The 26,450-nt window shown below is 51.3% G+C and overlaps 9 protein-coding genes across 9 annotated transcripts; 3 read left to right on the top strand and 6 right to left on the bottom strand.

Moving 5' to 3' along the window:
- Positions 1–3,138: 3,138 nt before the first annotated feature.
- Positions 3,139–4,569, bottom strand: UHO2_02881 (putative Pelota protein; the record flags this gene model as incomplete). Its single annotated transcript, XM_041555669.1, has 2 exons — positions 3,139–4,411; positions 4,502–4,569. 2 exons carry the CDS (start codon positions 4,567–4,569, stop codon positions 3,139–3,141), a joined length of 1,341 nt encoding a protein of 446 aa, XP_041411603.1.
- Positions 4,570–5,157: 588 nt separating this feature from the next.
- UHO2_02880 (putative nadh-ubiquinone oxidoreductase 10.5 kda subunit) lies at positions 5,158–5,663 on the bottom strand (the record flags this gene model as incomplete). The annotated part of the gene is made up of 3 exons (XM_041555668.1): positions 5,158–5,249; positions 5,362–5,468; positions 5,572–5,663. 3 exons carry the CDS (start codon positions 5,661–5,663, stop codon positions 5,158–5,160), a joined length of 291 nt encoding a protein of 96 aa, XP_041411602.1.
- Positions 5,664–6,107: 444 nt separating this feature from the next.
- On the top strand, positions 6,108–9,269 carry UHO2_02879 (uncharacterized protein; the record flags this gene model as incomplete). The annotated part of the gene is made up of 1 exon (XM_041555667.1): positions 6,108–9,269. One exon carries the CDS (start codon positions 6,108–6,110, stop codon positions 9,267–9,269), a length of 3,162 nt encoding a protein of 1,053 aa, XP_041411601.1.
- A 302-nt stretch (positions 9,270–9,571) lies between these two features.
- UHO2_02878 (uncharacterized protein) lies at positions 9,572–10,487 on the top strand (the record flags this gene model as incomplete). Its single annotated transcript, XM_041555666.1, has 2 exons — positions 9,572–9,984; positions 10,079–10,487. 2 exons carry the CDS (start codon positions 9,572–9,574, stop codon positions 10,485–10,487), a joined length of 822 nt encoding a protein of 273 aa, XP_041411600.1.
- A 226-nt stretch (positions 10,488–10,713) lies between these two features.
- UHO2_02877 (uncharacterized protein) lies at positions 10,714–12,810 on the bottom strand (the record flags this gene model as incomplete). The annotated part of the gene is made up of 1 exon (XM_041555665.1): positions 10,714–12,810. The coding sequence occupies one exon, from the start codon at positions 12,808–12,810 to the stop codon at positions 10,714–10,716; it is 2,097 nt and encodes a 698-aa protein (XP_041411599.1).
- A 509-nt stretch (positions 12,811–13,319) lies between these two features.
- UHO2_02876 (uncharacterized protein) lies at positions 13,320–15,350 on the top strand (the record flags this gene model as incomplete). Its single annotated transcript, XM_041555664.1, has 1 exon — positions 13,320–15,350. One exon carries the CDS (start codon positions 13,320–13,322, stop codon positions 15,348–15,350), a length of 2,031 nt encoding a protein of 676 aa, XP_041411598.1.
- Positions 15,351–15,421: 71 nt separating this feature from the next.
- UHO2_02875 (uncharacterized protein) lies at positions 15,422–17,347 on the bottom strand (the record flags this gene model as incomplete). Its single annotated transcript, XM_041555663.1, has 1 exon — positions 15,422–17,347. The coding sequence occupies one exon, from the start codon at positions 17,345–17,347 to the stop codon at positions 15,422–15,424; it is 1,926 nt and encodes a 641-aa protein (XP_041411597.1).
- A 772-nt stretch (positions 17,348–18,119) lies between these two features.
- Positions 18,120–19,098, bottom strand: UHO2_02874 (uncharacterized protein; the record flags this gene model as incomplete). Its single annotated transcript, XM_041555662.1, has 2 exons — positions 18,120–18,190; positions 18,288–19,098. The coding sequence occupies 2 exons, from the start codon at positions 19,096–19,098 to the stop codon at positions 18,120–18,122; spliced, it is 882 nt and encodes a 293-aa protein (XP_041411596.1).
- A 5,538-nt stretch (positions 19,099–24,636) lies between these two features.
- UHO2_02873 (uncharacterized protein) lies at positions 24,637–26,390 on the bottom strand (the record flags this gene model as incomplete). The annotated part of the gene is made up of 2 exons (XM_041555661.1): positions 24,637–25,662; positions 25,725–26,390. The coding sequence occupies 2 exons, from the start codon at positions 26,388–26,390 to the stop codon at positions 24,637–24,639; spliced, it is 1,692 nt and encodes a 563-aa protein (XP_041411595.1).
- Positions 26,391–26,450: the final 60 nt, after the last annotated feature.

Raw genomic sequence — 26,450 nt, 5'->3', positions numbered from 1 at the left:
GTCACTGTCAAGTGCTTCCCTCAAGGTTGGTGTAAGGTTCATGGTGGTCATATTGGCCTCCCCGATAATGTCTTGTATGTTGATCTCCTCTGGCTCTAGTACAGGTTCATGGTCGATGGTCTCTGATCTGGTACTCTCTGCCTCTAGACTTTCAAATCCGATTTGCAGTGGGCTCCTTTCTTTGGGTCAATCATGCCAGCCTTTATCTTCATGAAATGTAGCTGAGTTACTCCATCGGATAGATGGTGTGTGTTCTGGAGTGTGGAATTTCCATCCCTTGTGCTCATTGTCATAACTGATCATGATTCCTGGTATGGCTCTCACACCATGCTTGCCTGCATGATCTTTCCTTGGGAGGTGAACCCACGCAAGACAGCCAAAGACATGCAATTGTTTTGCCAAGCTGTGAGCCATCATGCGATGAAAGTCTTCATATGGAATTCTGTTAGCATTTGCTGATGGTGTCAAATTAAGTACATGTCTGGCAGCCATGATGGCATAGGGCCATAAACCTTTTGGCACTGCTCTTTGGATGAGCATTGCTCGCATCTTTTCTTGTAGCAATCTGATGGTGCACTCTGCTCTTCCATTTTGCATGCTGACATATGGGTTGTTTTCTGCCATTTAAACCCTGCCTCCTTCTTCCATTCCTCTGCTGCCAAGCTTGACCATTCTGTTCCATTGTCACTGCGGATGCACTTTAGCATGTGGTCCATCGTTACCTCTGCCCTTTTGATCCATGCTTTCAAGGTGGGGAACACTTCTGCTTTGCTGAGGAGCAGTCTCATGAATACATATGATGAGGTGTCATCTACAACTACTAGTGCATGATGATAGTTGGGGTGGCCTTGTAGATCTGTCATTAGGTCAATGTGTATTAATTCTAATGGTGCTTGTGCTCATTCTGTCTTGCTGCTTGCCATTCTTGTGCATGTTTGCTTTGCCTGACTGCAACTATTGCAGTCTTTTGAGTTGTGCTCAAGCTGTGTTTCTCTTCCTAGGTAGTGAGCTTGGATTTGCTGGGTTTTATTTCTACCGGGATGGCTGAATCGTTCATGCCATAGTTTGCTTATCATGTGGCTTGCGGGCCTTGCTGGTGTCATGTTATCATCAATGCCCTCAAGGGGGTCATTGAGCTGTGCCACTAGGGAGTCACTGTGAACTTCCCATCTTTTCTGGCATTGGTTGGTCTTACTCTTAACCATGCTTCCATCATGTTGGAGTATTGTAGCTCCAGATTCTTCAAATATCACTCATGCACCGTCTTCAGTTAATGCTGGAACAGACAATAGATTTTTGCTAAGGTTGGGAATGTAAAGTACATCTGTGAGGGGTATTTTAACATCTCCAACTTGCAAGGTTGCATCTCCTATTGCCTGCACTTGCAACTGCTCATGCCCTGCAGTGTCTATGGATCCTTGCTTTGGCGTTGGAGCAATGAGCTTATCCTCATCACATACCATGTGATGTGTAGCTCCAGAGTCAAGAATCCATGTACTGTTTTGGTTACAGTTGCCAGTGTTGCTTACAAAAAGGGTGCACCCGAATCCCTATCCCTGCTGAGTAGGAGTTCACTCCTGACTGCTGGTGCAATTGATTGCAATGTGCCCGGGTTGCCTACACTTATAGCACTTGGCCGGTTCATTAGGGTTTGTGGGGTCGCACCTACCCCTATTGTAGCCCTCTTGGTTGAGAACCTGTCTATGCTCACCAGCTTGGCCTGTTGAACTTCTGTTGCTCGTAACTCTGGCTGCAGCTCAGATATGACCTGAGAGCTCAGCTTCTTGGTGCTTCTTGGCTAGTGCATGGTATGCATATTCATAGTTGCAGCCAGGTTGAGTGGCCTTGAGGGAATCTACAGTTTGGATGTATAGCCAGTTGTCCTTGATGCAGTGGTAGAGGGTGGACTTCTTGAGCTTTTCATCCATGTGACTGCCCAGCCTCGCAGCATCATTCCAAATTCGATCTAGTTTATTTCCAAGGTTGATGACATTTTGGTGGACTAACTTGATCTCATGCACTTGGTCATGAATGGCAGAGAGTTTAACTTTGTCATTGATCATGAGCACTGTTTTGAGCTTCTTGTACAGTGTAGAGCCAAGTTGCTCTTCTTCACCTTGTTCTCGGATGGTGTATGTATGAATACTGCTTTCAGGACTGTGGTCACATGATGACAGGATGAGGCCTAACAGGTGACTATTTAGTTCTTCATTGTAGTCCATGTGGTTGCTAGATATTTCCCTGGTAAGGATCTGCTTTGCGTTCTTGATGGGCTGTATACAGTCCATAAACATGGGCTCTCAGATAGCCCAGTTGTTCTTGTTGAGCTTGACAATCTGTGATACAATGCTGAGTACTGACTTTGGAATCTTTTCAACTTGGCTGGTGTTTGGTTGGAGGTTCATCATAGAAAAGGCACACTCCAAGATTTGGTCTTCATTCCAGTCGGTGTGAACCTCTCTGATCACTTGCATGGTGCATTCAAGTAGGGCTATGCTGTCTACTCTGGGTGGCATCTTGATGGCAAAGTGCCTTGAAGCTGCTGAGCTTCAGACTCTTAATCAGTTAAGGAATTTGCTTTTGTTATGTTGTTAATTCTATCTACTAGCTTCTATGTACATTGTCATCTATATATGCTTGGTAATCTCTTCCACATGTGTTAGCCACTGATGAGCTGCTCCTTGTGTCGCTCCTGCATTGTCACTTCCTGCATGTTAGTGTGACAACGCTTATGCATCCCACATGTGTTACCACCTATAGGTGTCTTTATCTCATCAATGACTCACTTATCTTCCATGGGCTCCATAACACTCCATGGACCCTGTGAATCTCGTTGGAGTGCCGATGCGTCTCCCTCAACTCTCTCTCTCTCTTTTGCCCAAAAGAGTAACAACTTCATTTCGCATACACAGAGTCCAACACTACACTATCTTGTCCCGATCTATCTTGTGTCCCGATCTATCTTGTCCCACTTGGTCTGTGCACTTCCACTTTCTGCCGCTGTGCTGCCTTGTTTTTCTTCGGCCTCATTGAACGCGGTCCACGCTCAGCTATTTGAGGTCACGTGCTTTCGGATGTCTGCTCCACATTGTTAGGTCGCCTGTCGATGCACACTTTGTCGCATCCGAAAATGTCGCATTAGTCTAGAGCCTGAGCCTTGTTTGCCTCTCTCGCTTCTTGCTCTCCCGCTTCTTCCTCCTCCACCACTTCAATGTCTAATGGATATGTCAAGATGGCAGCAATACCTGTCAGCGCATTGAGCTGTCGACCACTCTCGTGCATTGAGCTGAAGATGGCCACCTCACCACCCTGAGCCCTAACGTCTTCTACCAACTCGACAAACTTCTTCCTTCTTGCTGGGTCAGCCGCACGGAAGAGGCCATCCGAGATGAGCAACACACCAATGGCGCCTCTCGATGCAGCCAGGAGAACGTGCTTCTCTCCGTACCATGCCCGCAACTCGTCGCTTGCTAGCTGCTTCGTAAAGCGTTCCAGCAGCTGCCCTTCCCGTGCAAACTTGGTGTCTTTGAGCTGTGCGTTGACTTGAGGGCTGCGAAGCACCTCCATCAACGAGTGAACGTGTGGTGAGCTGCAGTGGACCTTGAGAAACTTGCGACGCGCTTCAGAGCCGATCAGGATCTTGTCACTTCGCCGCGTTGCTTCTTCGAATAAGAAGTCGTAGACCGAGTCTCGTGTGAAGCCAGGGGATGCAAGGATCACGAGCCGCAATGCTGGCAATTCGAGCAGCTTGACCACAGCGTTGTAGACCTGAACGTAGAAGCGGGCTGTTGCTTTTTCGGCTGCTGTTGCTGGCAGACCTTTGCGCTTGCGTGGGATTGCAACATCGATTCGTTGTCGCACTACTGTCATGTGTCCTGTCAGCAAGCATACTGCCGCAGTACCGTCGCCGAGCACTACCGCACCTACTTCGGCACGTTGATTTACGTCGGTGCTCTCGCCTAATCGTTCCAGATGAACAGCATCCCAGCTCTCCTTGGTGATGGTCAATGCTCGATTCACTTCCAGATCCAGCGTATGGTAAGCGCCCATCTTAACATGCGCGTTCTCCTCCACTACTCGACCCGCCACTTGCAATGTTGCACCATCTCCGCCTGAGCCACCAACGGCTGCTGCCCGGCTCACTTCCTCTTCGTTTACTGTGGACGACGATGCAGCATTCGCCGCCGCCGCCCCTGCTGCTGCTGCTGCTGCTGCTGCTGCTGATGGATCTGGTGGTGCGCTTGAGCCTGTCGCGTCGAATGTTGTCTTGACAACCTCGATGGTGAGATTGAGTCGCACTCGATGCGATTCTATTGAGCCAGTGGATGATTCCGATTGAACACGCCGCACGGCAGCTGCTCGCACACGATCGCCTGTCTCTATCAGGTTGTATAGATGGTACATGTCCTCGCTGTTGTAGCAAACCAGGTGGAAACGACTCAAGGTCAGTGTCAAGGCTGCTGGGAGGCTTCGCTGAATGAAAGAAACGGCAGCTACTTACTCTTCCTCTGGGACGATGGTGATCCTACCTGACCCATCCTTTTCGATATGCCGTGATGTGATCTTCATCCTGATGACAAAGTGTACTGGCGATGGTGCTGTGTGATGCTGAAAGATCTATGGTGGTGACAGGCTACAGGCTGAGTCGACATCAGCTTAGAAATGTATGATGAGCCAGAGTGGATTTTGTCTTTCGCCTCCACCTGACCTCGCTCTCGCCCGAAAAGAAATCCAAGGCCTGGCCAACAGACTCGATTGAGAAAATAGTAGGTTGTACCCGATTCTCGATCTCTGATCAGATCGTCCTTCACCCGATCCCTTTTGTCTCTGCTTACGTCAGCCAACATCATCATATTGGATCGTCATTCTCAATATCGATATCCTCAATCTCATATCTTGCCTTGCAACGATATCGCTGTGCTAAGCGTTTTGCTCACCGCAACAAAGCCAATCATTGGCTGGAGAAAGACACAATGGACATCTGCTCTCGTACATGAAGCTCAAAAGACTCTGTGCGAGACGAGTGCAATGGCTGAGTGAACTTTGCAAACTAAGACCAACTGCAAACTAAGACCAACTGCAATCTCAAACAAATGCATCACTTTCCAGATGGTCCGGATGTGTTCTGAGGCGTATCGATTGCTGTAGCAAATGTGTCTATGCCGATGAAGAAAGGAGCTCGCCGAACTTCTTCTCGACGTCAGCCGAGCTGAGACCGTCAAGCTCCACGTGCTTCTCGACGCCGCGCTCTGTAATGTTTTGGAAACAAGATACAGTGATGTGGAAGAGGTGTTACTATCAGCATACATTTCGATCTGACGATACCTCGTGTGAGGCTCCGCTAGGCAAGTAGCAACTTACCGAAACGAGCAAAGGCACGGGCGGGAGTACCGCTAGCCTCTCGGACAAGGAATGCAAGGTCCGGGTTGGACTGCTTAATGGGCTTGTAGTTGGTCTCGAGGAACTTCCTGCAGAATGCGTTCGTGCACGTATGGCGGTGTCCAGAGTCGATGGCGACATGAGGTCTTAGCCAGTGGTTTCTGTTGCGCTGCGTTATGTGGTGCAACTTACCTTGCTCCTGCGGAAGCCTGGCCGGTCTGGCAGAGATGCAGACGGACTTCCTTGAGCGCCTTTGGGAGGGCTTTAGTCAATGCGTTCGACATGCTGAATATCGAGTTGAGCTGTTGGATGCTAGATGAGGACCAAGGGCAGCATATCTAAATTGCACGTCCATCCTCCAGATTGCATGCCTTTCATGGTCGGCATCTTGCCAAGCCTGAGATTTAGTGTATTTGTCATTATTAGTAATCAAGCCTCTCAACGCTCTGAGATCTAACACTTGGGTCTGAGGCTCAAATGGCTCGAGACCAACACCTGGTCTGTGCATCTTTCAGGAAGAAAGAAAGCTCAGCTTTCACCAAAGTGGAGCACAAGCCTCATAACAGCGCAGGGGCCAAGCAACTTGTCTCACCTTCTCATCCACCATCTCAATTCAATAGCGCTGCGACAACTTAGCCGTCAGGAGGCCTTTGACTTTGGATACAATCTTCATCCCTGGACGAGCCCTTCTGCCCTTCTGCCCTGCTGCCCATAGCGGCTTCCTCAAGATGGAGTATCTGAGCCGGCTCTCAGGACTGGTTAGCGCTCCTGCCAAAGCGGCTGCAGGCATCGCTGGCTCGTCTCGACTAGGTAAGAAGCCATCGCTACACCCTGTAGGTAATGTGGATATCTTTCATTCCGACTGGCAAGCCGTCCAAGCTGAACTCGAAAAGCCCGATGAGCGCGCCCTCTTCTTCGGTATAGCACGTTCCGACCTTCCACGCCGTCTGCAACGCATTGTCGATGCCTTGGTCTTCGAAAGCAACCGCAGCAGCGATGGTCATCTCGGCCCTTGCATCGAGTATCTCCTCAGATACGATATCTTGACCGAGCTAGTCCACCTCTCGCTTGACGACCGACCCAAAGGCATCCGCGCAGAAACCATCCGCACACTCACCAACCTTATCATCCTGCTCGATGAGAGCTTTCTGTCTCGCCAAGCTGTCAACAAACCCATCTCGCAGCTCATTCAGCTTTGTCTCGACCAAGATGCCGCCCGCTTCCAACTCGACGATGATCTCTTCGAAGCCAGTGGCTCCAGTGCACCAGCCCCTGCTGCCGGCGTAGAGCTGGACTATCAAGAAGATCTTGTCGAGCTCATGTGCCAGATTGCCAGTCGCATTCGTAATACTCCCGATCTATTGCAGATCTTTTTTACCGACGAGCCCGTCGATGATGCACACGACCCGTCGGATGTAAGAAGCCTGAGGGATGGTTCCATCATCGTCAGCCGCGATCTCTTCAACGACTCCATGCCTGCGAGCAATCACACCACCAACATAGAGCCGGACACAGACTTGACCACTGACCCGCGTCCTCCCTCTCCAGCCGGGTCTGTCGACTCGATTACCACCATTCAGCCTTCCACGGCATACTCGTCACGCAAGCCGTCGAAGCGTAGACTCCGCTTCCCTCTGTTCTCATATTTGCTCAACTTCCTTCATCGTGAAGGTCGCATCGGAGAGCTTGCAAGGGCGGGTCTATTGTTTCTCATTTCGCTGCAAGGTGTTCAGTCGCCGAACAAGGTAGTACATGGTCTCCCGCCCAAAAGACCGGCAAAGCGGGTCTCTTTTGGCACCGATGACACCCGACGCTCTCTAGCTGTCTTCATCGCCCATTCCGACTTTGCCGATGTTCTCGGTGCCGGTCTCGGCGCAGCGTACGGTCTTCTTCCCACACGCATTCGACCAGTGCCGATATATGATCCCACAGCTGTCGATAGCGAGCCTTCATCCAAGGCCAGCGGTGCTGCCATCACGTTGGCGAGTAGCTCTGCTTCCGAGCCATCAAAAGAGGGCCATCAGTCCGAAGCTCTAGCATCGGCTACGCAGAGCGACGATGCCGAGTTGCAAGATCAACTCCGCTTGTTGGTGGATCTAATCGAATTCTGCCAGGATGTACTAGACTCGCTATGGCTCGCTTCTAAGCATCTCACGGATTCAGCGAATGGCTACTCGGACGACATGGATGAGAAGGCCGCCGAACGAGCCCCCTCAACGCCCACAATTACGCCCGATCTAGATCCAATGATCCGCAAGCTAGCGAGAGCGATCGCCATGGCCATTCGCGATACCTTTATCCGCAACGTCGTCTACCCTTCGCTCATGGAAAGCAGCGACTTTGACGGCAGTTCAGCGGCAGTACTCAACTACCTCGATGTCATAGTCATTGTCCTTCGCAGTGGACACATTCTCACGGAGGTGGCATTGGACTTTTTGCTTCCAGCAGACCTTTCCCTTGTCGGTGAAGCTGGCTATGTGCGCGACATTGACGTACCAGTGGATGAAACAGATCGATACACAGTCAAAGATCTCATCCTGGACAGTCTTGAAGAGACAAAACGACCGGCGACTCGCGTTGCCGCGCTTCGACTTGCTCAAAGTCTAGTCGTATGTCATGGCTTCCGCGCTTGTGAGGGCCTGTTGCAGCTTGCACCGCGCAAAAGCATCCCTCCGCCCGCCGAGGATGGGTTGCCAGAAGCGACCAAAGAGGAGACGGCATTGAGCACTGTACAGATGCACTTGCGCGAGATCGACGCGCTTTCTTCGCTGCTCACTTGCTTCGGCTCGGCTCAGAAGACAGAAACGCTGCAAGCATCGCTCAGCAACTATCTGCTGGATGCCGAACAAGCCCTGCGCCATGACAGCACCTTCTCTGTCGCGCTTGATCTTGGTGGTGGTCAGCTGCCACTGATGGGCAAGGATCCCTTCGTGCAGCAGTTGTTTGCCGGCCTATCGACCTTCTTCTCTCAACCAGTCGAGGTGAATTTGGCAGCAACCGGTGTCATTTCTGCGCTGGCCTCTTGGCCAATTAGAAGCCTTGAAGGGTGGCTTACGCATTCGTCATGGTCAGAGCAGGAGCAAGAGCCGCCGTTGTTAGAGTTGTTGGCAGCCTTAGTGCAGCAAGTGGCGGCCTATAGAGATTCACTATCGGAATTTGACAGGTTTTTGGCAGAGAGGAGGAGGAGTTTGGTGTTGACTGAGGATTTGTCGGCGGCGCTGAATGTAGCTGAGCTCAGTGGCGAGGAGCAAGGCAACGAGGCTTCAAAGTTGCTGGATGCATGTCTGACGCTGCCCCGCATCACCTCGCAGAGCAGTGGTAGGCTTCAGACGAACGAGCGGGTCCGTGCTGCGGAGAGAGGATTTGGCATACTAGAAGACAAACGTGCTTCTCTCGCTGCTTTGCGACCCCCTGCTGCTGCCTCATCGACGCTTGCACCAACAACTTCAGGTGCGGCAGAGGGTGAGGAAGCAGGAGCCACTCGAAGCAGTGCTCTTGCGCGACTCTTTGGCGGTCGACCCACACGAACTTCCTATTCGTTTGGCAAAGCCTCCACTATTACCCCTGTCATTCCAGCTGGCTCTGCAGATGCGACACTGGCCCGACCCGGTGTGGGGGACCGCAAGGTCTCAACCTCCACCATCAATCCGTATACAGAGCATTTTAGAGAAACAGCAGCAGTTGTGCTCAAGACTCAAGCTGCAACAGGTGCCGAAGCTTGGCGACCTCCGCCGACAGCCTCGTCAGCACAGAGTAAGGTGGTGGAGGGGAGGGCGACGTTGTCGAGTGTGCTAGACAACACGATACTGTTGGAGGAATGGGTGAAGGAGTTGTTGGCAATAGTACAGGTTAGGAGGAGTTGGGGCATTGATGCTGTTGCGTTCATCTAGACTCTGTGTCATCTAAGCAAATATACCCGATCATCATCGATGGCATGTGGCGGGTCTGTGTTTCTCTGCATTCATATGAGTGCTGCCAAGTATCGCAGCGGTGAGAGGATGATGAGCGAAGGCATGGGGGGAAAAGGCAATTATGTTAGATTCAATCGACTTTGTTCGGGAATCGGCCTTGAGATAAAACGGACGCTTTGGCCACTTTTTCACAAATCCGATTTCTTCCTGCGTTCTTGTTCCCCCCCTCCTTGACACCATCTTTCCACCTCCCCTTCCTCCCGCATAGAACCGTAGTAAGGATGTTCGCTGCCCGTCAGACGCTGCTTCGGACCTCTCGCGCCTTGCGTGCATTCAGCTCTTCCTCGTGTACGCTTGAAGAGGCAACGTTGAATCGAGCAGAAAGACTCAAATCTCGTTTCTGGAAAAGCGTCAGTCTCCAACGACCGACGTCTTGCTCGGATGGATTTCAAATCCTTCTCGATAACCGTTGCATCCGCACACCTTCAGGCCAACCGATCGTCATCCCTAAGGAGAGGGAATTGTTGGCAACGTGCATCGCACAAGAGTGGAGTGAACAAAAACAGCTACTGAAGCCTCACACTTTGCCGTTGACAAGTTTGGCGGCTAGAGCGTTGGAAGGATGTAGGCATGCTGGCGAGAGGAAAGCAATTGAAGGTGCTTTGATTCGGTATTTGGAGAATGAGACTGTTTGGTATGTAGTTGCGATCAAGCGGTGCTTTTGTGTTGCCGAAATGATTGGTGTCACTGACTTTGCCCTTTTGCTGTTGGTTTCGATGTTCTCGCAGCTTCCAAGAATCCCAACCAAAGTCGCTCGTCGAACTGCAAACACAACACTGGACACCACTGCTTTCCTACATCAACTCGACCTACAACACCTCCATCACACCCTTCACCGGTCTTCTGGGAGGCGCACATGCTCCGGGAACACTCGAGACTTTCTGTTCACATCTTACTAAACTCGACCCATTCGACCTAGCTGCTTTCGAACGAAGCGTCATGCTATCAAAAAGCTTCCTCATCTCTCTGGCACTAGTCTCGGGACATTTGAATGTAGAACAGGCTGCTCAGGCTGCAGAGGTAGAGGTTCAAAGCCAAATCAACAGATGGGGAGCTGTGCAGGATAGTCATGATGTTGATCAGGCTGATATCAGAAGGACTTTGGGTAGCGTTGCAATTGCCACTGTGCGCAACTGATCATCCATCCAGTTGGATAGAAGAAGGAATGCAAACAACACATTTTGTAATCATTCACCGTCCTGTCCGTCATAGTGCGAGCAAAGCATATGAAGAATTGCTTGTGAAGCTTCTTAAGCCAGATAAAAAGTGTTAGCGCTCAAGACGAGCCTGCGGCTCACGAAGCAGCCTTTGCTAGCGGATCAGAGAGACTCGGTCCTTTCTGTCGCATAGAAGCTTGACTTGATCAAGCCGGCTCTCCCTGCTCCCCTTCACGACGCACGGCAGCAATGACAAGATCATCATCCACTTCCGGAATGACAGCGGAATGCACGAGGTCCAGGTTACTCTCATCACTTGCCACATTGCCTAGCTGCAACTTTGCCTCCTCCTGTTCTCCTTCCACTGCATTACCCGAAGACGAAGACAAGGGGCTCGCGGGAGTCGGATGATGAATGCCATACTGGACAAGTTCGACGAGGACTGCTCTCCTAACCCATTTCCTCCTCCTAGTATACCTTCCCATCCGACTCTTCTTACTCATCTTCTCCCAGGCATTATCACCATACTGCCATCCGTCGCGATCAACATCCCATTCTTCCTCTCTTTCTTCCTTACCGCACCTATGCGCGGTAGTTGCAACATCAGCCACCACGCTATCCTCCTCGGCCAACTTCTCTGGCCCAGCATCACCCGAGGTACGAGCCCTGATACGATTAAGCGCATCGCCTAGGTAACCTTGTTTGGCGGCAGTAAGCGCATCTTTATCGCCAACAGCATTGGTTGGTTTGGTAGCTGCCTCTTTCGCACTTGCCCGATACACGGTTGAGCTTGGGTAGCAACCACGGCATGAAACGCCGGCAATGGACCACTCTGCATCCAGCCACTGCCATTTGATTGTTCTTCTGGTGAATGCTTTGGCCTCTTGAGGCGTGGGTGAGGGGGTGAGCAAGATTTTGGTTGCGGGCAAACTGAAGGATGAGGGGGGAGAAACGGGGTTATTGCTCTCGTCAGACCAAGAAGGACGTTCTTGTGGCAAGAGGGCAGCTGTCCAATCAAGGCCCACCCACCATCGCTGATTCTCGAAGATGGAGAATTGATAGATAACGTCTTGGTGTCGAACGACTTTCTCCTCATTCTCCTTGGCACCTTTGCCTTTAGCATCGACCTTCTTACCAGCAGCAGCGGGATTGAGAGAAGCAGCTGGAGGCAAAGGTGATCCATCTTCGTGATAGAGGCCATGAGCCCATTCATCGTCCAAATTACCCTTTCCGTATGCATCCCCCGGTGCGCTCTGACCACTCAACAGGCGGCCAGTTCCCCTAACAAGACGACGAATCGTTGCACTCTTCCACACAGCTTGCCTGAAAAGCGCACACCAGGGAGAGCACCACGTGAGGGCAAGCGTGCCCACGAAGCAAACGAGACTGCGAACGGTGAGCGCTCCGATCGGGTAAGGCGGGAGCAAGGTGAGGTTGAAGTCTGTCCATTGCTCCCATCGGACACGGGAGGCTAGGGCTGCAAGGTGGGAGTAGATGATCGCAAGTGGTGTTTTGGCTAGAAGGTGAGAGAAGCGATCGTACTGGATGTAGATGGGAGCTGCTTTGGAGTGAAATGTCGCAACATTCCGTTCACCTACAAGTCGCAAGAAAAGGTGCCAGAAGAATACAGCCCAGCTGGAAACAGAAGCCAGGATGGCAGCACCTGATACTGGCAGCACCAAGCTAGGAAAACCGCTCTCCCTCAACGGCAGGAAAGCGAGCAACCAAATTGGCCAAGTGAAGATCAAGAACGCAGCAACAGCTTTGGTGCTCATCGGACTAGGGTCCCACGAAAGCAACTGTACTGCTGGGACGAGCAGGTTGCGCCTGAGACTCGAAAAGAAGTCTGCCAACTGGCACAGCTCGAGCAGCGTTGCATTGAGAGTTGCAGCGGAAACGAGATCTTGTTTGTGCAAAAGCATTACAGACGAATGCTGACGAGGTTTAGCAAACGCCAACTGCCTTCTAACCCGGGCATACCCTATCCAAGCCAAGATGACCGCCTGAGGAGCATACCGCAGCAGCTCATACCCAAAAGCGCAGACGAGCCAGAAGGAAACAAGCAAGAGCATCGATCCTGAATTGGAGTTCTTGCCGCCTGTCCATGTCGCCAAGCTTAGAAGACGGTTGAGAGCGTGAATGAAAGGAGCCAATGCAGCTGCAAGCCGGACGACTGGACTAGGCACTCGTTCTAGAATCTCGCTAGAGGATAAGGGTTCGAAGGTCGAGGAGAGAGATGCGGAGGGTGGAGAGGAGTTAGTTGGCTCCTTGTTAACCGGAGTGGTCGTGGTTGAGGTCGACATCTTTGAATGGTTGCGCCGCGCCCTAGAGAGAGTGTGGCTTAGAGAGAGAGAGGCTTAGAGGGAGAGTGGCTTAGAGAGAGTGTGTGGGTGAGCGATCTGACGGTGGATGAGAGATGGAAGGAGGCGTTGGAGTGATGAGGAGCTTGAGAGGTCCGATCGGTGCTCCAACACAGAAGATGACTGACGTTGGCAATCCAGCCGATTCTGCGCGTGAAAGCGGAGGAAAGGCGTGGAGAAATACATGTGACTTCCACTCCGATCTAACATAGACACCGGCTTGGCTCACTCCTTCGAAAAATTATGGTCACTCTGTTAGGCCGCGCTTTTGCTCACAGATCTGAAGGAACTTAAGAGGCGCACGGGCCAACCGTATGGAAAGTGTCGTTCTTGTGCTCAGCTTGCCTTGTCAACACTCTTTGCCTTGCTTCTTCCTACAGCACTCTCACCGACGCAAGAGCACTCGATATCTGCTTGATCGACCAGGGCTTCGGCGCGAAGGCAGCGTCAAGATGGCTGCACCGCTCATGTTCCAAAGCCTAGGCACACGGCTCGCCATCCTGGCTTGCTTCTGGATCACGCTGCTCGCCAGCATTCCATCTTGGCTTCGCTTGACCACAATCCAGCGCTTGCCATTACCAACACGGCAAGTCGAGGCGCTCCAACTCAACGCAACATGTCCGATCACCTTTCCGGCCAGCCTCGGCATCCTTGTCGACTCTGCGCTGCTACCAACGCCTGATGCGCAAGATGGCACAGAGTTCCTGCAGCAAGTGGAACAGCTCGTTCAGCAGAGTCTTGATTTCAAGGCTGAGCTGCCCACAGCTACCAGCTTGGAATGCATGCGCTGGAGCGTCACCTCTCAGCGCCTTTCTTCAGCACAGCAGCAACAGAACTTGCTGGAGCCAGAGCAGGGCCGGTACGTGGTTCGAGTGCTCAGCGAGTCCTCTTCAACCTCGTCCGCAGGCTCAAGCGAGGAGGCAGCTTTGCCGACAGTCTATGTCCCTTTGCCCCAAGACCCATCTGCACTCCCTCTTGTGCCAGACACCATCAGCGCTGCAGTCATTTCCGAACTCCTTCATCTCCGCGGCGAGGATCGAAGCGCTGTCACTTGCTCTTCCACGCACTCTACACCAGCAGGCACGCAGCAAGACCCGCGCGTAATCCAATACAGCAAACACATCCGTCTCGTCTTCAGCATCATGAATCAAGACAGCACCGATGTGTGTGGTTATGACAGCAGCCTCATCCATGCACTTGCTTCAAGTGGAGGCAAGCAGAATCCGATAGCAAGAGTGATGCAAGAGTTGAAAGGGCTGCACGACTTTCATGTTGAGACGCAGGTTCAGTGGTTCGCTCCGTTGGCCTTTGCGCCTACGCACGAGCTTCTGGAGGCGGTGGTGGAGAGGCAAGTGGACGAGACGGTGATCGTTGATGAGATCGTTGAGGAGGATGTTGAAGTTGAGATTGATCAAGAGGAGCCAGAGATTTCCTCTGACGCCTCTCAAGCCGGTCCAGGAGGGGAGCAGGCAGAAGAGGAGGATCAAGTAGAAGCACAACTTAGAACAGCACCCAAGCGTCGAACAAAACTCGTCAAGCAACCACGAACGATCCAAGTCGCCCGCACGCAACGAGTCATGAAAGAAACCAGAACACCTTTGCCTCCGCGTCACCTTGTCGAATGGGATGATCTCAAAGTATTCGTCAACTCCGAAGAATGGTCTCTCACCTCCACGGTGCCACCTATGTACTCCAACCAGACTGTCCTGGCTAGGCCGTTTGATGTTCTTTCTCAGACCCACGATCTTCACTTCTTGCTCTACGTACCCAGCAAATCGCACTCTCCATTGCTGATCAGGGACCCTACAACCGGTGGAGTTCGAGGAGAAGAAAGAGGAGCTTGGTTGATCCCGCAGTGGGGCGGAGTCGTCATCCTCAACATTCCTCATGGAAACACTTCTCATACTGGCCTGAACTTGGCCAATACAGCAACAAAGGCTCAGGTAGGAGAGCTTCCAGCAGAAGCCGTTGCTGAAGCAATTACTCTATTCTCCCGTCAGCTAGAGATTCTCCTTGGCCTACCTCGTACTCCTTCCTCCAGTGCTGACAGCAATCTGCAAAGAAGAATCGCATTAACCACGCTCAGGCAAAAACGAATACTCGAATTGACACGAGAATCGCATTCGACCCTACTCGCCATCACCCGTCTAGTCAAGCAAATCAAAAACCTCGGGGTCGGTGCAACAGTGAAAGAGGATACACAATTAGCGCTCTCGCTCCTCCGATCTCTCACCACTTCTGGTAAGAAAGAAGGTTTGCAGGAGATACTGGAAAGTGTCAAAGGTGCATATGAGTTGAGTAATCGCGCTTTTTTCAATCCTGATATGCTGGCTTTGTTGTATTTCCCAGATCAACACAAGTATGCTGTTTACACTCCCCTTTTTGCTCCCTTGCTCGTACCACTATTGGTGACAAGTATAAAGCTGCTTATCGAAGCGATCCGCTCGTCAACAGGCAAGAAAAATGTCAAACGACCCAAGTGACACTAGATCACACATATACGATAGATTCGCACAGAATACCATGACATTACCAAAGCAGCACAAGTATGTGATCAATCGTACTCTTCAACAATCTTCCCCTCACCCTCGGCGCCATCATGATGCTCCACACCGCGTTTACCATCGCTCTCCTCATCACTACCTTGAGGCTTATTCTTTGCAACGAGAGCTTCGTAGTCAGGATCGTACTCGTAATCGTCATCCTGCATCCTTCTCTTTGATGCGACTAGCTGTAGTGCAGGTGCCTTCGGTGCTCCACGATGGTTGAGAAGGGATGGGATTTTGGTTTTGCGTGTCAGACCAGGTCGTCGCACTGCACCAGAGTTGAGTAGCTTGCTAAGCGGTTTGCCAAAGAATGAACGTGCGTTGGGCGAACAAGTCAAGGGTGACGGTGGGGCTGGAGAAGAGGTGTTGATGCCTTTCATGGCTACTGAGGCTGCAGCTAAAGGATTGGTGGTGGTGGATGTGCAAGTACTCGACCAGCAAGAGGGTCTCGAATCGGCGGATGCTGGCTTTGGTTCCTCGCTTACCCGTGATGGCTTCTCTGCGTTCTCGGCTTGCTCTTCTGCCGCTTCTTCGTCTGACTCTTCTTGAGCTTCTGGAGAAGGCGACTTGTTGCGCTTAGCAGCTTTCCGAGTGCTGGTTGCGCGCGGCTGCTCATCCTCGTCCTCCTCCTCTGCCGCCGCTTCCTGCTCGAGATCAAAAGTCTTGTGCTGTTTCCCTTTGCCCTTCTTTGTTGCTTTGTCATTTGCTATCTGCTTCTTTGGCGAAGGTAGGCTTCTGCGAGATGATCGCCGCGGCGAGGTGGGTGCAGGAGGAGTCAGAATTGCGCCTTGGTCATCATCATTCTTGTGATCGTGCTCTGAGAGAGCATCTTCCTCCGCGTCATCGTCAATAGCGGCCCGTTGGCGCTTGTTGGGCAGCTGGGTCGATTTCGTCTGCTTCTCGCCTTCCCCCTCGCTGTCCATCTTGGCCTTCTTCCGTTCTCTCCGTGAGGCGAACCCGACATCATCGTCTGTAACGTCGACATCCAAGTCGATGACTTGGTTTGCTGTTGATTTCGAGTTGCCAACATCATTCTCCTCATCTTGATCATCAGAGAATGCCCTTGACCGACGCTTGCCCTTTGTCTTGTTAGCCGCGCCCTCCTTTGCTGCAGCTTTTGACTTTGAGTAAGATGCAGACGCGGTCACATGCTTCTTCCCTGGCAGCGGCTTCCCTTCCGAATCGCACATCGGACTATAGCTGACCTCCTTTCGGGCATTACGTGTGGGTCGGCGCCGAGCAAGTGTCTCTTCTTGCGCTGCGAGGGCAGCTGCGTATGCTGCATCAGCTGCTAGTGTCGCTGGTGATGCATGAGCCGAGTCGGAACCTGCTGAGCTGCGACGACGTGGTGATTCGCCCTGCTTCTTGGTCTTCTTCTTTGTGCTGCTGCTTTCCTGAGGGAGCGTGGTGGAAGAGGGAGATGTGATCGGAAGGTGGACGTAGACTGAAGATCCGTCAGCCGGTGTATGTTGGTCGGAGAGATCGATCGAAGCTGACTGTCGAGCTTGAGAGGGCGAGCGTTGCGGAGTGTTGGCTCCATCCTCTGTATCACAGTTGGCTACGACTTGGTCCATGTGCGCGACCGATACGGCAGCAGCATGTGTTGAAGCAGCAGCTTTAGCCATCTCGCGCGCCATCAGCGGGCTGCCGGGCATGTTTGCTGCGGATGAAGGCCGCAAGGGCGAAGATATCGTCCGTGAAGGGGAAGCAGCATGACTCGTTGGCGGTGAAGAGACCAAGGTGATCTCAGTGATGGGAGCTGCTGCTGAGCTGTCCATCAGGGAAGTGACGGATGATGAAGCCGCCGAAGGAGGCCAAGTAGCAGCACCAGGCGTAGCAATTGTGATCGAGTCCGAGGAGGTGGAGTTGACGGGGTCCGTATTCCAAGGTGCCGACATGGGCTGCAAGGTTGGATCGCCCCGCGTGAAGGGCATTTCGGCTGGATGTCAGCGAATGTCAGCGATGATGTCGGGCCCGAGCTGGTGAGAAGGTCGATGGTGGTAAGAAGGATGAGGTGCAAGAGACGCTTTCGATCAAAAGTGTTACTTTCCTCACTGCCCCTTTCGCCACCTCCGCTCGGGCGCGTTTTCAGATTTGGCCGTGTGGAGAAGAACTCAGCCCAGAGAAATCACATGACCGTGCAGCCCAATGAAATCACATGACCGTGCAGCCCAATGAAATCACATGACCGTGCAGCCCAATGAAATCACATGACCGTCTATTCATGCTCTAACACGCACACTTGATCAATCCCAACATCTGACAAATCTAACATCTGGCCAATCCCAACACCTGGCCAATCTAACACCGGAATCAGCTTCATATTTGCATCTCAAGCTGCACATCACAGACAGCGATTGTTGAGGTACTCCACAGCATTTGGAGAGTCGGAGCGAATGGCGTAAAATCGTTAGCATTCAGCGGATGCTAGATACAGCAATACTATGAACGAACATATATATACACTTTACTATGAGTGTGCGAGGGCGAGGTACCACACATGTCTGTGTGGTATGCTAAAGTGAGATGAGCTGGAATAGGGGCCGTTGGTGGGCGATGACGTGTGGCGACGGTGAATGAAGTTGGCGCATGCGTTAACGCATGAACGTGACCGCGTGGTCATGTGATTTTACTGCGATCTCATCCCGCTTCAAGAAGACATGGTTCATTCGTCGAGGTTGCAGAGGAGCTTGCAGAGGAGCTTGCTCAATCGCAGTGCTGACTCTGAGACTGGATCTCGATCCACCCTTTGTCTCCTCGATCCAGGGCGTCGAGTTCTGTTGGATGTTGACATGGTGCAAGAGTCGTCTTGAGTCAGTAAGCGTCGGCCGTAAAGGATTGCAAACAAAGGGGCCTTTGTCTTGGTGTACTTACCCTGCATCTGCTCAGACGAGAGCTCAAACGACAAGCACTCGGCATTCTCGACCTGTCTTTGCGGATTAGCACTCTTCGGCAGCGCCACAATGCCACTCTGAACCAGCCATCTGAGCATCACCTGAGCCTCAGTCTTGCCTGTCTCCTTGGCCACCTTCACCAAGGTCTCATTGCCATAGTACCTGCCCCTCGCCAAGGGGCAATAAGCCTGAACAATGATCCCCTCCTTTTCACAAGCCTTCCTCAACTCCTTTTGAGCAAAGAAGGGGTGCAATTCCACCTGGTTCACCACCGGTAGCACCTTTGGCTTGCTATCCAAGAGCTCCCTGATATGCTGTGGTCCAAAGTTAGAGACTCCAAGACTTCGTATCTTACCCTCTTGCACTAGCTCAGTAAGTGTCGCCCAAGAATCGAGTCGGAACTTGGTCCCACCTTCAGGTGCGTGAAGTAGAACGAGATCCAAGTAGTCCAAGCCGGATTTGCAGAGACTCTCTTCAACAGCATTCCGGGTGATAGAGCCACCGCCCATCTCGTTCAAATAGACCTTGGTCGTGTAGAAGATCTCGGATCGGGGGACGGAGCATTCTCGAACGGCTTGTCCACATGCTTCTTCGTTGCGGTAATAGCGAGCTGTGTCAACGTGGCGATAGCCTGCCTTGCCCAAGGCGTTGAGAAGGGCGGTGCGGCATTCAGAGCCTCGCATGTCCCAAGCACCAATGCCAAAGCGAGGCATGGTGTAGCCGTCTATCATTTTGATACAAGAGGAGAGAGAGAGCTTCTCTCCTCGCTTCGGAGCAAATTTGCCCGCCATGTTGAGTATTGGTTTGCTAGATTTGAAAAGAGCTGGCCCAGACAAGAAAGCGGAAAGAGGAAAGCGGAAAGGGGGAAAGGGGAAAGGTGCAAGATGGGTGAGACCAAGGTTCGATGCAAGCTCTTTCTATACTCGTTGCCAAGAACAAGTCTGCTGTTGATAGCCGAGGATGAGAAACATGGCATGGTCCGAGCGAGCTCTTTTCCCGCTGACTCATCTCCACTTTGATGTCAAAAACACAGAAAGGATCGTCAGTGTATGCGATGCAATGGGAATGGTACAGTCCCTGTGCATAAGTTTGGGGACAATCGGGTAATTTCCCAATTTAGTCAGTTACCCTGCATTTGGGTCATTGTTGTCATTGAGCAATAGCACTACCATCATACTAATCAAGAACACTTCAAACACCAATATGGTCTGTGGCAATGAGCTCTCTCCAAGCAAGTGGGCTTCAATTATTGCAATGCATGATACTGGGCTGCCAATTCGACAAATCACAGAGCTAAGTGGCATTTCCAAAACAGCAGTTCACAAGACCATCCATAACTTTAAGGAGCATGGTTCCTTCGAAACAAAAGCACAATCTGGCCATCTGCACTCCTGGACAGCTACCTCGGACCAATACCTTCAGTGTGAGGTACTCAAAAACCCGTTTTTATCATGGCAACAGCTGTCAGCATCACTTGGTGGCATTCCAATAACACAGCTCCGGAAAGCAGCATACCCGGCTGGTATTAACTGTGTAAGCAGTCGCATGCCAGAGACTAGTTTTGGGTGTTATTCAATCAGTATAGATGGGATTGATTGAGTAAGATCTACTCAGTATGTTTCAACTAAACATAACCAGATGTCTCCAACTGGTAAGTCTTGGCTGACTGCCTTGAACACTCCATTCAGAGGTTGCACAGCACATTTGTTGTTCATTGGAGAGTGAGTGATACCCTCTCCTTACAGTACAAGTGTTTTCAGTACTGTTGATAATGCTCTTGGATGTCACCTGGACTGTGATATGCTTATTGCCTACAGAGGATGGGAGTTACTGGACTGCAGGTGTGAGCCACTGCCTACAATAACTGACTGGACCACAGGTGTCAAGCAACACCACCTACAGTAAGGGACTGGACCACAAGTGTTGAAGAACACTGCCTACAGTTGAGAACTGGACTGCAAGTGTTCAGAGAACACTGCCTACAGTTGACACCTAACAGTGATACAACACACATGTTTGAGGGTCATTGCAAAAGCACTGCTATTGCAATGATACATAACTAAGAGTCAAGTAAAGAGTAAGGTATAAAGTAAGTAAGTAGAGTGGATGAGGATCCACTCATATGCTATGGTGGAATGAGAGTATTTATGTGTTTGATTGGTGTCACCTGTGACACCTTTCCTGCTCCTCTTGAGGGGCCTTCATCCCCTGTTTGACACTGTCTCTCCTGCTGGTGTCAATCCCATTGATGCTGTGCCCCTACTGTCTGCACAGTGTAATTGTTATGCATCACTGCCCTTTTGCCTTCATGCTCCCTTTCTGCTTGATGATGTGTGATGATCCCTTTGACACAGCTCCTCCTCTTTGTTTAACCAATCTCCATTCACAGCTCCTTCTCTCTTCACCAGCAACCACCTTCTCAACCTTATCTTGTGAATCCCCTTAGCCACTTGTTGGACCTCATGACCAAACCCCTTGGTCATGCAGTCACCCCCTGTGCTTGGGCCTGTGTGGCTATATGCACATACCCCTCGAGTGGTAACCATCTGCATGATGCTGAGCTCAGTCCCCTGCTCCTACATGTGGTTATCTCTGTATGCTTCTCCTTCTAATGCCAGTACCTTCCTTCCTGAATCTCCTGATACTTGCTCATGTTGGCCGACTTGCTGAGGCATGCTGATCCAGCTGATCCCAATTGATCCTCATGAGATTAACCTAGAACCCAGAGTTTGGTTGATCTTGTAAATCATATGCACTACCAGCCCAATTAACTTCATCAATTCCCAATGATTTGGTGCCAATCAATTTGGCACACCCTTCATATGTTGATCCATTGACCCTGTGACATTACCATGAATGCCATCAGTCAATTTGGCGCACCCTTCATATGCTGGCCCGCTGGCCCTGTAACAAACTGCTGGATTGTGCTCCGAAAACTGTTTCTGACATCCAAAAACCGGCATAAATGTCTAGAATGGGCCAAGGCTAAAAGCACCACTGATTGGAGGGGTGTGCTGTTCACAGATGAGGCAGCTGTCAAGGTTGGCTACTGGCCTGGACACACATGGGTTAGTCACCAGAAAAACACTTGAGAAGACATCAACAACATGGTTCCAACATTCTGTTCCAGCTGTTTCAGCATCCAGGTATGGGCTGACATTGCATACAACCTTAAAACCCTGTTGGTTGTGCTCCCATTGGCCCCAAGAAAGAAGTGGCTGGGGTTGGCTATTCAATGGGATCCTGCCAAGAACCTCACAGCTGTCAGATATTGCAATTGGATCATTGACAGCCCACTCCAGGACACTGTAACTGCTGTTAGTGCATACCCTGATGGCCCGTCGGTTGTCGAAGACAGCAGCAGCTTGTCATGGGCCTGGATGCTCAAGAAGCAGGAGGGTCACTGGTTCATATGGAAGGAGCACAGGTATCGAAGATCTAGTCGATACCAGTAGAGAGCATGGTCGTAGTGCAGTCTCCATGGAGACCATGGACTCCTACGGACTCACATGCAAAGGAGGGTCAAGCACAGCCATGAGGAGGACCAAGCTCAAGGAGCAGGCACAGCCACGAAGAGGACCAAGCTCAAGGAGCATGCAGATGGTTACCACTCAGGGGCTCGAGAGACAAGAGCCAAAGGACTGATCAAAGGAGGAGGAGCAGTGTCGAAGGAGTCGACATCAGGTCATGAGGAGGAGGAGCAGTGTCGAAGGAGTCGACACCAGGTCATGAGGAGGAGGAGCAGTGTCGAAGGAGTCGACACAGCTCAAGAGGCACAGGGGTGCCAAGCAGGAGAGGCCCCTGAGCAGTACTCGATGAAGAAGGTACTCTCTGGAGAGAGAGAGCAGGAGCAGCATCGCTGGCGATGCTGAGTAGAGGTATATAACCATGCTTTCTCATCATCATAGGTCAAGTGGATCCTCATCCACTCTACTCACCATATAACTAGTTATCACTTCAGCATAAGTATACATTAGTTTCAGTCAGCATAGCAGCAATCTATCAAGGTTGCTCCTCATCATAGTGTGTGTGTTGTATCACCACTACCTGACATCCGAAGGTGCCTTATAGCAGGTTAGTGGTCCAGATATAGATAGAACCAAAGGCAGTAGTCCACTGTGGTCTGGGGATCACTTCAAGCATCAAGTCAACACACTGGACACTCGTGTTGATGCCACCAACCTTATCACCAACACCATCAACCTCATTATCATCAACACTCACCAACCTTATCACCAACATCACCAACCTCATCATCATCAACACTCACACCAGACCTTGGTGTCATCATAACCGAAGCATTGATATTGATCATGCCGAGCTACCCCTGAACGGAGTGTCCACAGAGGTCAGCTGAAACCTACGATAGTATATACAACGAACGCCACCTGCTGTCACTGCGCAACTTGATAGTCACCGATACCGAGACAATAGCTGTCACACAGTTTGATAGTCACTGAGTATCTCGACAGACCGACCTGGGTTTCAGGCGCGAGACCCCTGACACAGCTGTCATCAGGCTGCTATCTGCAAGCAATGTCACAGGGTCGGCGCAGGAAGTGTGCGCAGAATGATCTGAAGCGAGCATCAGGGGTCAACAATCTGATCAGGATAGTGGCATGTATGATTTGTGGATTCAACCAAGAACTGGGGTTTTGAGTAATCTTGCTAGGATCAATCAGAACAAGCCTACCCAGTATGTTTCACCAAGCATGCACCAACAAAGCACCATTGGTGTAGAATGGGTAGCTCATCACATTGAAACAACAGGAGGATCAGAGAAGGAGTTTCCCCAGCAGGGAAGACAAGGGAAGCATGTGGGAAACAATCAAGGAAGGGGACCAAGCTCAGTATCCAAAGATGGTTACCACTCAGGAGGGATGTGCATACCATCACACAGGGCCAGCCACAGGGGCAACTGCATGATCAGGGAGCATGACAATAAGGTCTGGCATGCAACCAAGGGATTCACAAGATAAGAAGGGGAAGATGGTCACTGGTTAGAGAGGGGGAGCTGTGTCAAGAAGACCAGGGATCAACCATAAGGAGGAAGAGCAGTGTCAAAGAGATTGACACATATCAACAGGTGATGAGGAGCATAGAGGCAAGATGGGGTGTTGCCCAAAGCAACACCCTGTCTGGGCAGTAGAGTAGTGGCACTGATGGGGTCAGCACACAGTACAGAAGTAGTGTCAGGAGGAGGCAAAAACCCTCCTCAGAAGGAACAGGAGAGGTGTCACAGGCAACATTGAGCAAACACATAAATACTCCCAATTCACCATAACATACAAGTGGATCCTCATCCACTCTACTCTTTATCTTACTATTCTTTACTTGACTCATATCACTGCAATAGCATAGCTTTGCAATGACATCTTGAATGTGTGTGTTGTATCACCATTGGACATCAACTGTAGGCAGTGTTCCTCAACACCTGCAGTCCAGTTCATCACTGTAGGCAGTGTTGCTCAACATCTGTGGTCCAGTCATTTATTGTAGGTGGTGTCCAACACCTGCAGTCCAGTAACACCTGTCCTCTGTAGGCAATAGGCATATCATGGTCCAGACAATGTTGAAGAGCATTAGCAACAGTACTATGAACACTTGTGCTGTATAGGAGAGTGTATTACTCTCCCCCCAGAGAATAACAGACATGCTGCACAACCTCTGAATGGAGTGTTCAAGGTGGTCAGCTGAAACCTACCAGAACGAAGCTGTCTGGTTACTTTCAGTTGAAACATACTGAGTAGATCTTACTCGATTGATCTCACCAAAACCAATTGGAAACACCCAACTTGATTTCAGGTGTGCGACCGCTTACAAGCAACGGCGGGCCGAATACCACATTAAGACGCAGGAACACCCGCCGGCTTTGCCAGACCTTAACCCTATTGAGAGCATATGGTATGTATTCAAAAACTTGCTTGGTAAGCACTTGCCAGTACCGAAAACCTGGGATGAGCTTGCAAGAGCTGCAGAGGAAGTGTGGAACACCCAGATCATGCTCGAACATATCAATCCTGTGATTGAGTCAATGGAGCATTGCGTTGAGCAAGTGCTTACTAAGCATGGAGGTCTGCTCAAGTATTAGTCGGCTCCGAGACTCACTGCAATCGAAAGCTCTTCTTTTGAATTTGCTCACTGTGTGTTTTGCTCAGTCTGACACTTATGAGAGATCACTCCTCCAAGCAGATGGAAGGTATGCTATCGGACGGTTGATTTATTGTCTATTGGACCCTGTCCCCAAACTTTGGACAGGGACTGTACACAGCAACTCCGACCGGCAATGCAGCTAAGCTTCAATACTGTAGGAACTGCATCTTGGCGCATCATCTGCGCCTCTTCGCAGGCCTATCAGAACACCACCACCAATCTTGCGTATCTTCTGTTGATCTCGATCGGCTCTGAAACGAGGAATCGCACGAACGAGGGTAGTTCTGCACCGGCTCTTCTCGCATCTGAGGCAATGGGGCGCGAAAGGCCCTGTCGAAGCTCTGGAGCCGGTTGCTGTCAAAAAGATGCGTTTGGTAGTCGACCCATCGTCGCACTTGCCCTGCCATTTTACCATGATCTGCATATTTCCCACTGTTGTCGTCGTCGTCTTTGACAGTGTCAGATTCCGGATGCTGAGGCTGAGCCAGCGCTACAAGATCAAATCCGTCCAAGACTGTCACTGTTTCCCATTCAGAGTCCTGCTGGATCCGCTGCCTGATCTGCTCGACGGGATCTCGGTCCGATATCCAGCCGGGGGGATAGCCCCAGATAAGCATGTTGCGCAAATAAGGTAGATCAAATACCTCTTCGTCTTTCGTCTCGGCAGCGTCGCGGTCACCTCCTGTCTCCCCCGCCTCCCAAGCAAGCGCCTCAATTAGAGCTCTGCTAGGCTTTCCGGGCACGAACTCGTCGAGCCATCGTAGCCGCTGTTGTGCAGAAGCCAACTGTTGGTGAAGCCTGGCATGTCCGTTGATTTCACCCATGCTTGTATCTTGGGCCCGTTCAGCTTTGCTTTCCTCGAACTCCAGACGACTCTGACGGATGCGTTGGCGGTTTCTCGGCAGCGGACATTGTGCCACTGCATGATCGCTTTGGCCACAGTTGAAGCAACGGCGTTCCAAGGGCACCTTTTCTGCAGTCCTCTGCTTGGCTTCTGCTTCGGATAGAGTTTCGGTGGCGGTCGAGCTGCCTAGTGGTTCAGCAGATGGCACTCCGCAAGTGTCATCCGGCCTCGGTCTAGAGAAGATGTGCCTGTAGCCTTCAAATGACTGATCTGGGTCGAAGGACTCGTAGGGCGTCGGCTGAGTGTCAAAGTAGAAGGACTGGTCTTCATCGTTCCATTCGCCGCTTTCAAGGCTGCGCTCTGACGGAGGCGGTGAGCTCATTTCGATGTCTCAGAGCAAGGGATGCTTCTTCAGCTCACGCAGTTATCTTGTTTGCTTGTGAGGTCCTGACTCGGGCAAGTGAATCCAAGCAGGCATCGACCTAAGCAAAGCTGTTTGCGTGCACAGGTCTCGGTAGTGTCTCGCTCCTTCGTATAGTCTCGTTCGAGCTCTTTTCGTTTGAGCGAGCGGATGGAGAGGAAGCGTGGCGCTTTGGCAAAGAAGGGCACGAGTCGGTTGTGATGCTGAACCTCCTCGTCTTGATGCGTGATGCCAAAGCAATCGAGGTAGTGTTCAGCAATGTAGGCGTCGATGCGCTCGAATATTGAGACCTTGGGAGGATGAAGCGGCTTCAATCCGAGCGCTGAGTCGAGCGGCAGATGCCTTTGATAGAGGAAAGTGTTATCCGATTGGAGGTCTGCGAGGTCTGGCTCTTCGTCCGAAGTCTCTTCCGCTCCGCTCTGTGACGAGGCTTTCAGCGCGGCGGGTGTCTGCACTTGATCGTCCTCAACGCCTTCTGGAGACTTCGGCCTTCCTTCTTCGACTGGCAATGCCGGCTTGGTTGTTGTTGTCGTACCGCGCGATAAGGGACCGAGAAGTGAGCCCGAGCTGTCTCTGTTCACTCGCCCAAGTGAACGGCGCTTGAGAGGCGCAGCTGAATTGGCTCTTCCAGTGGCACTTGACGAGGTTCCGGTGAAGAGGCCCATGATCAATGAACAAGCCTTCCCAAACACCTGCGATGAGTTTTCGTCATCCCAGCTTCCGAG

Source organism: Ustilago hordei, assembly GCF_900519145.1.
Source record: "Ustilago hordei strain Uho2 genome assembly, contig: UHO2_contig_04, whole genome shotgun sequence".
NCBI lineage: Eukaryota > Fungi > Basidiomycota > Ustilaginomycetes > Ustilaginales > Ustilaginaceae > Ustilago > Ustilago hordei.
The sequence above is the reverse complement of the archived record's forward strand: the minus strand, read 5'-3'. Positions and strand labels throughout refer to the sequence as shown.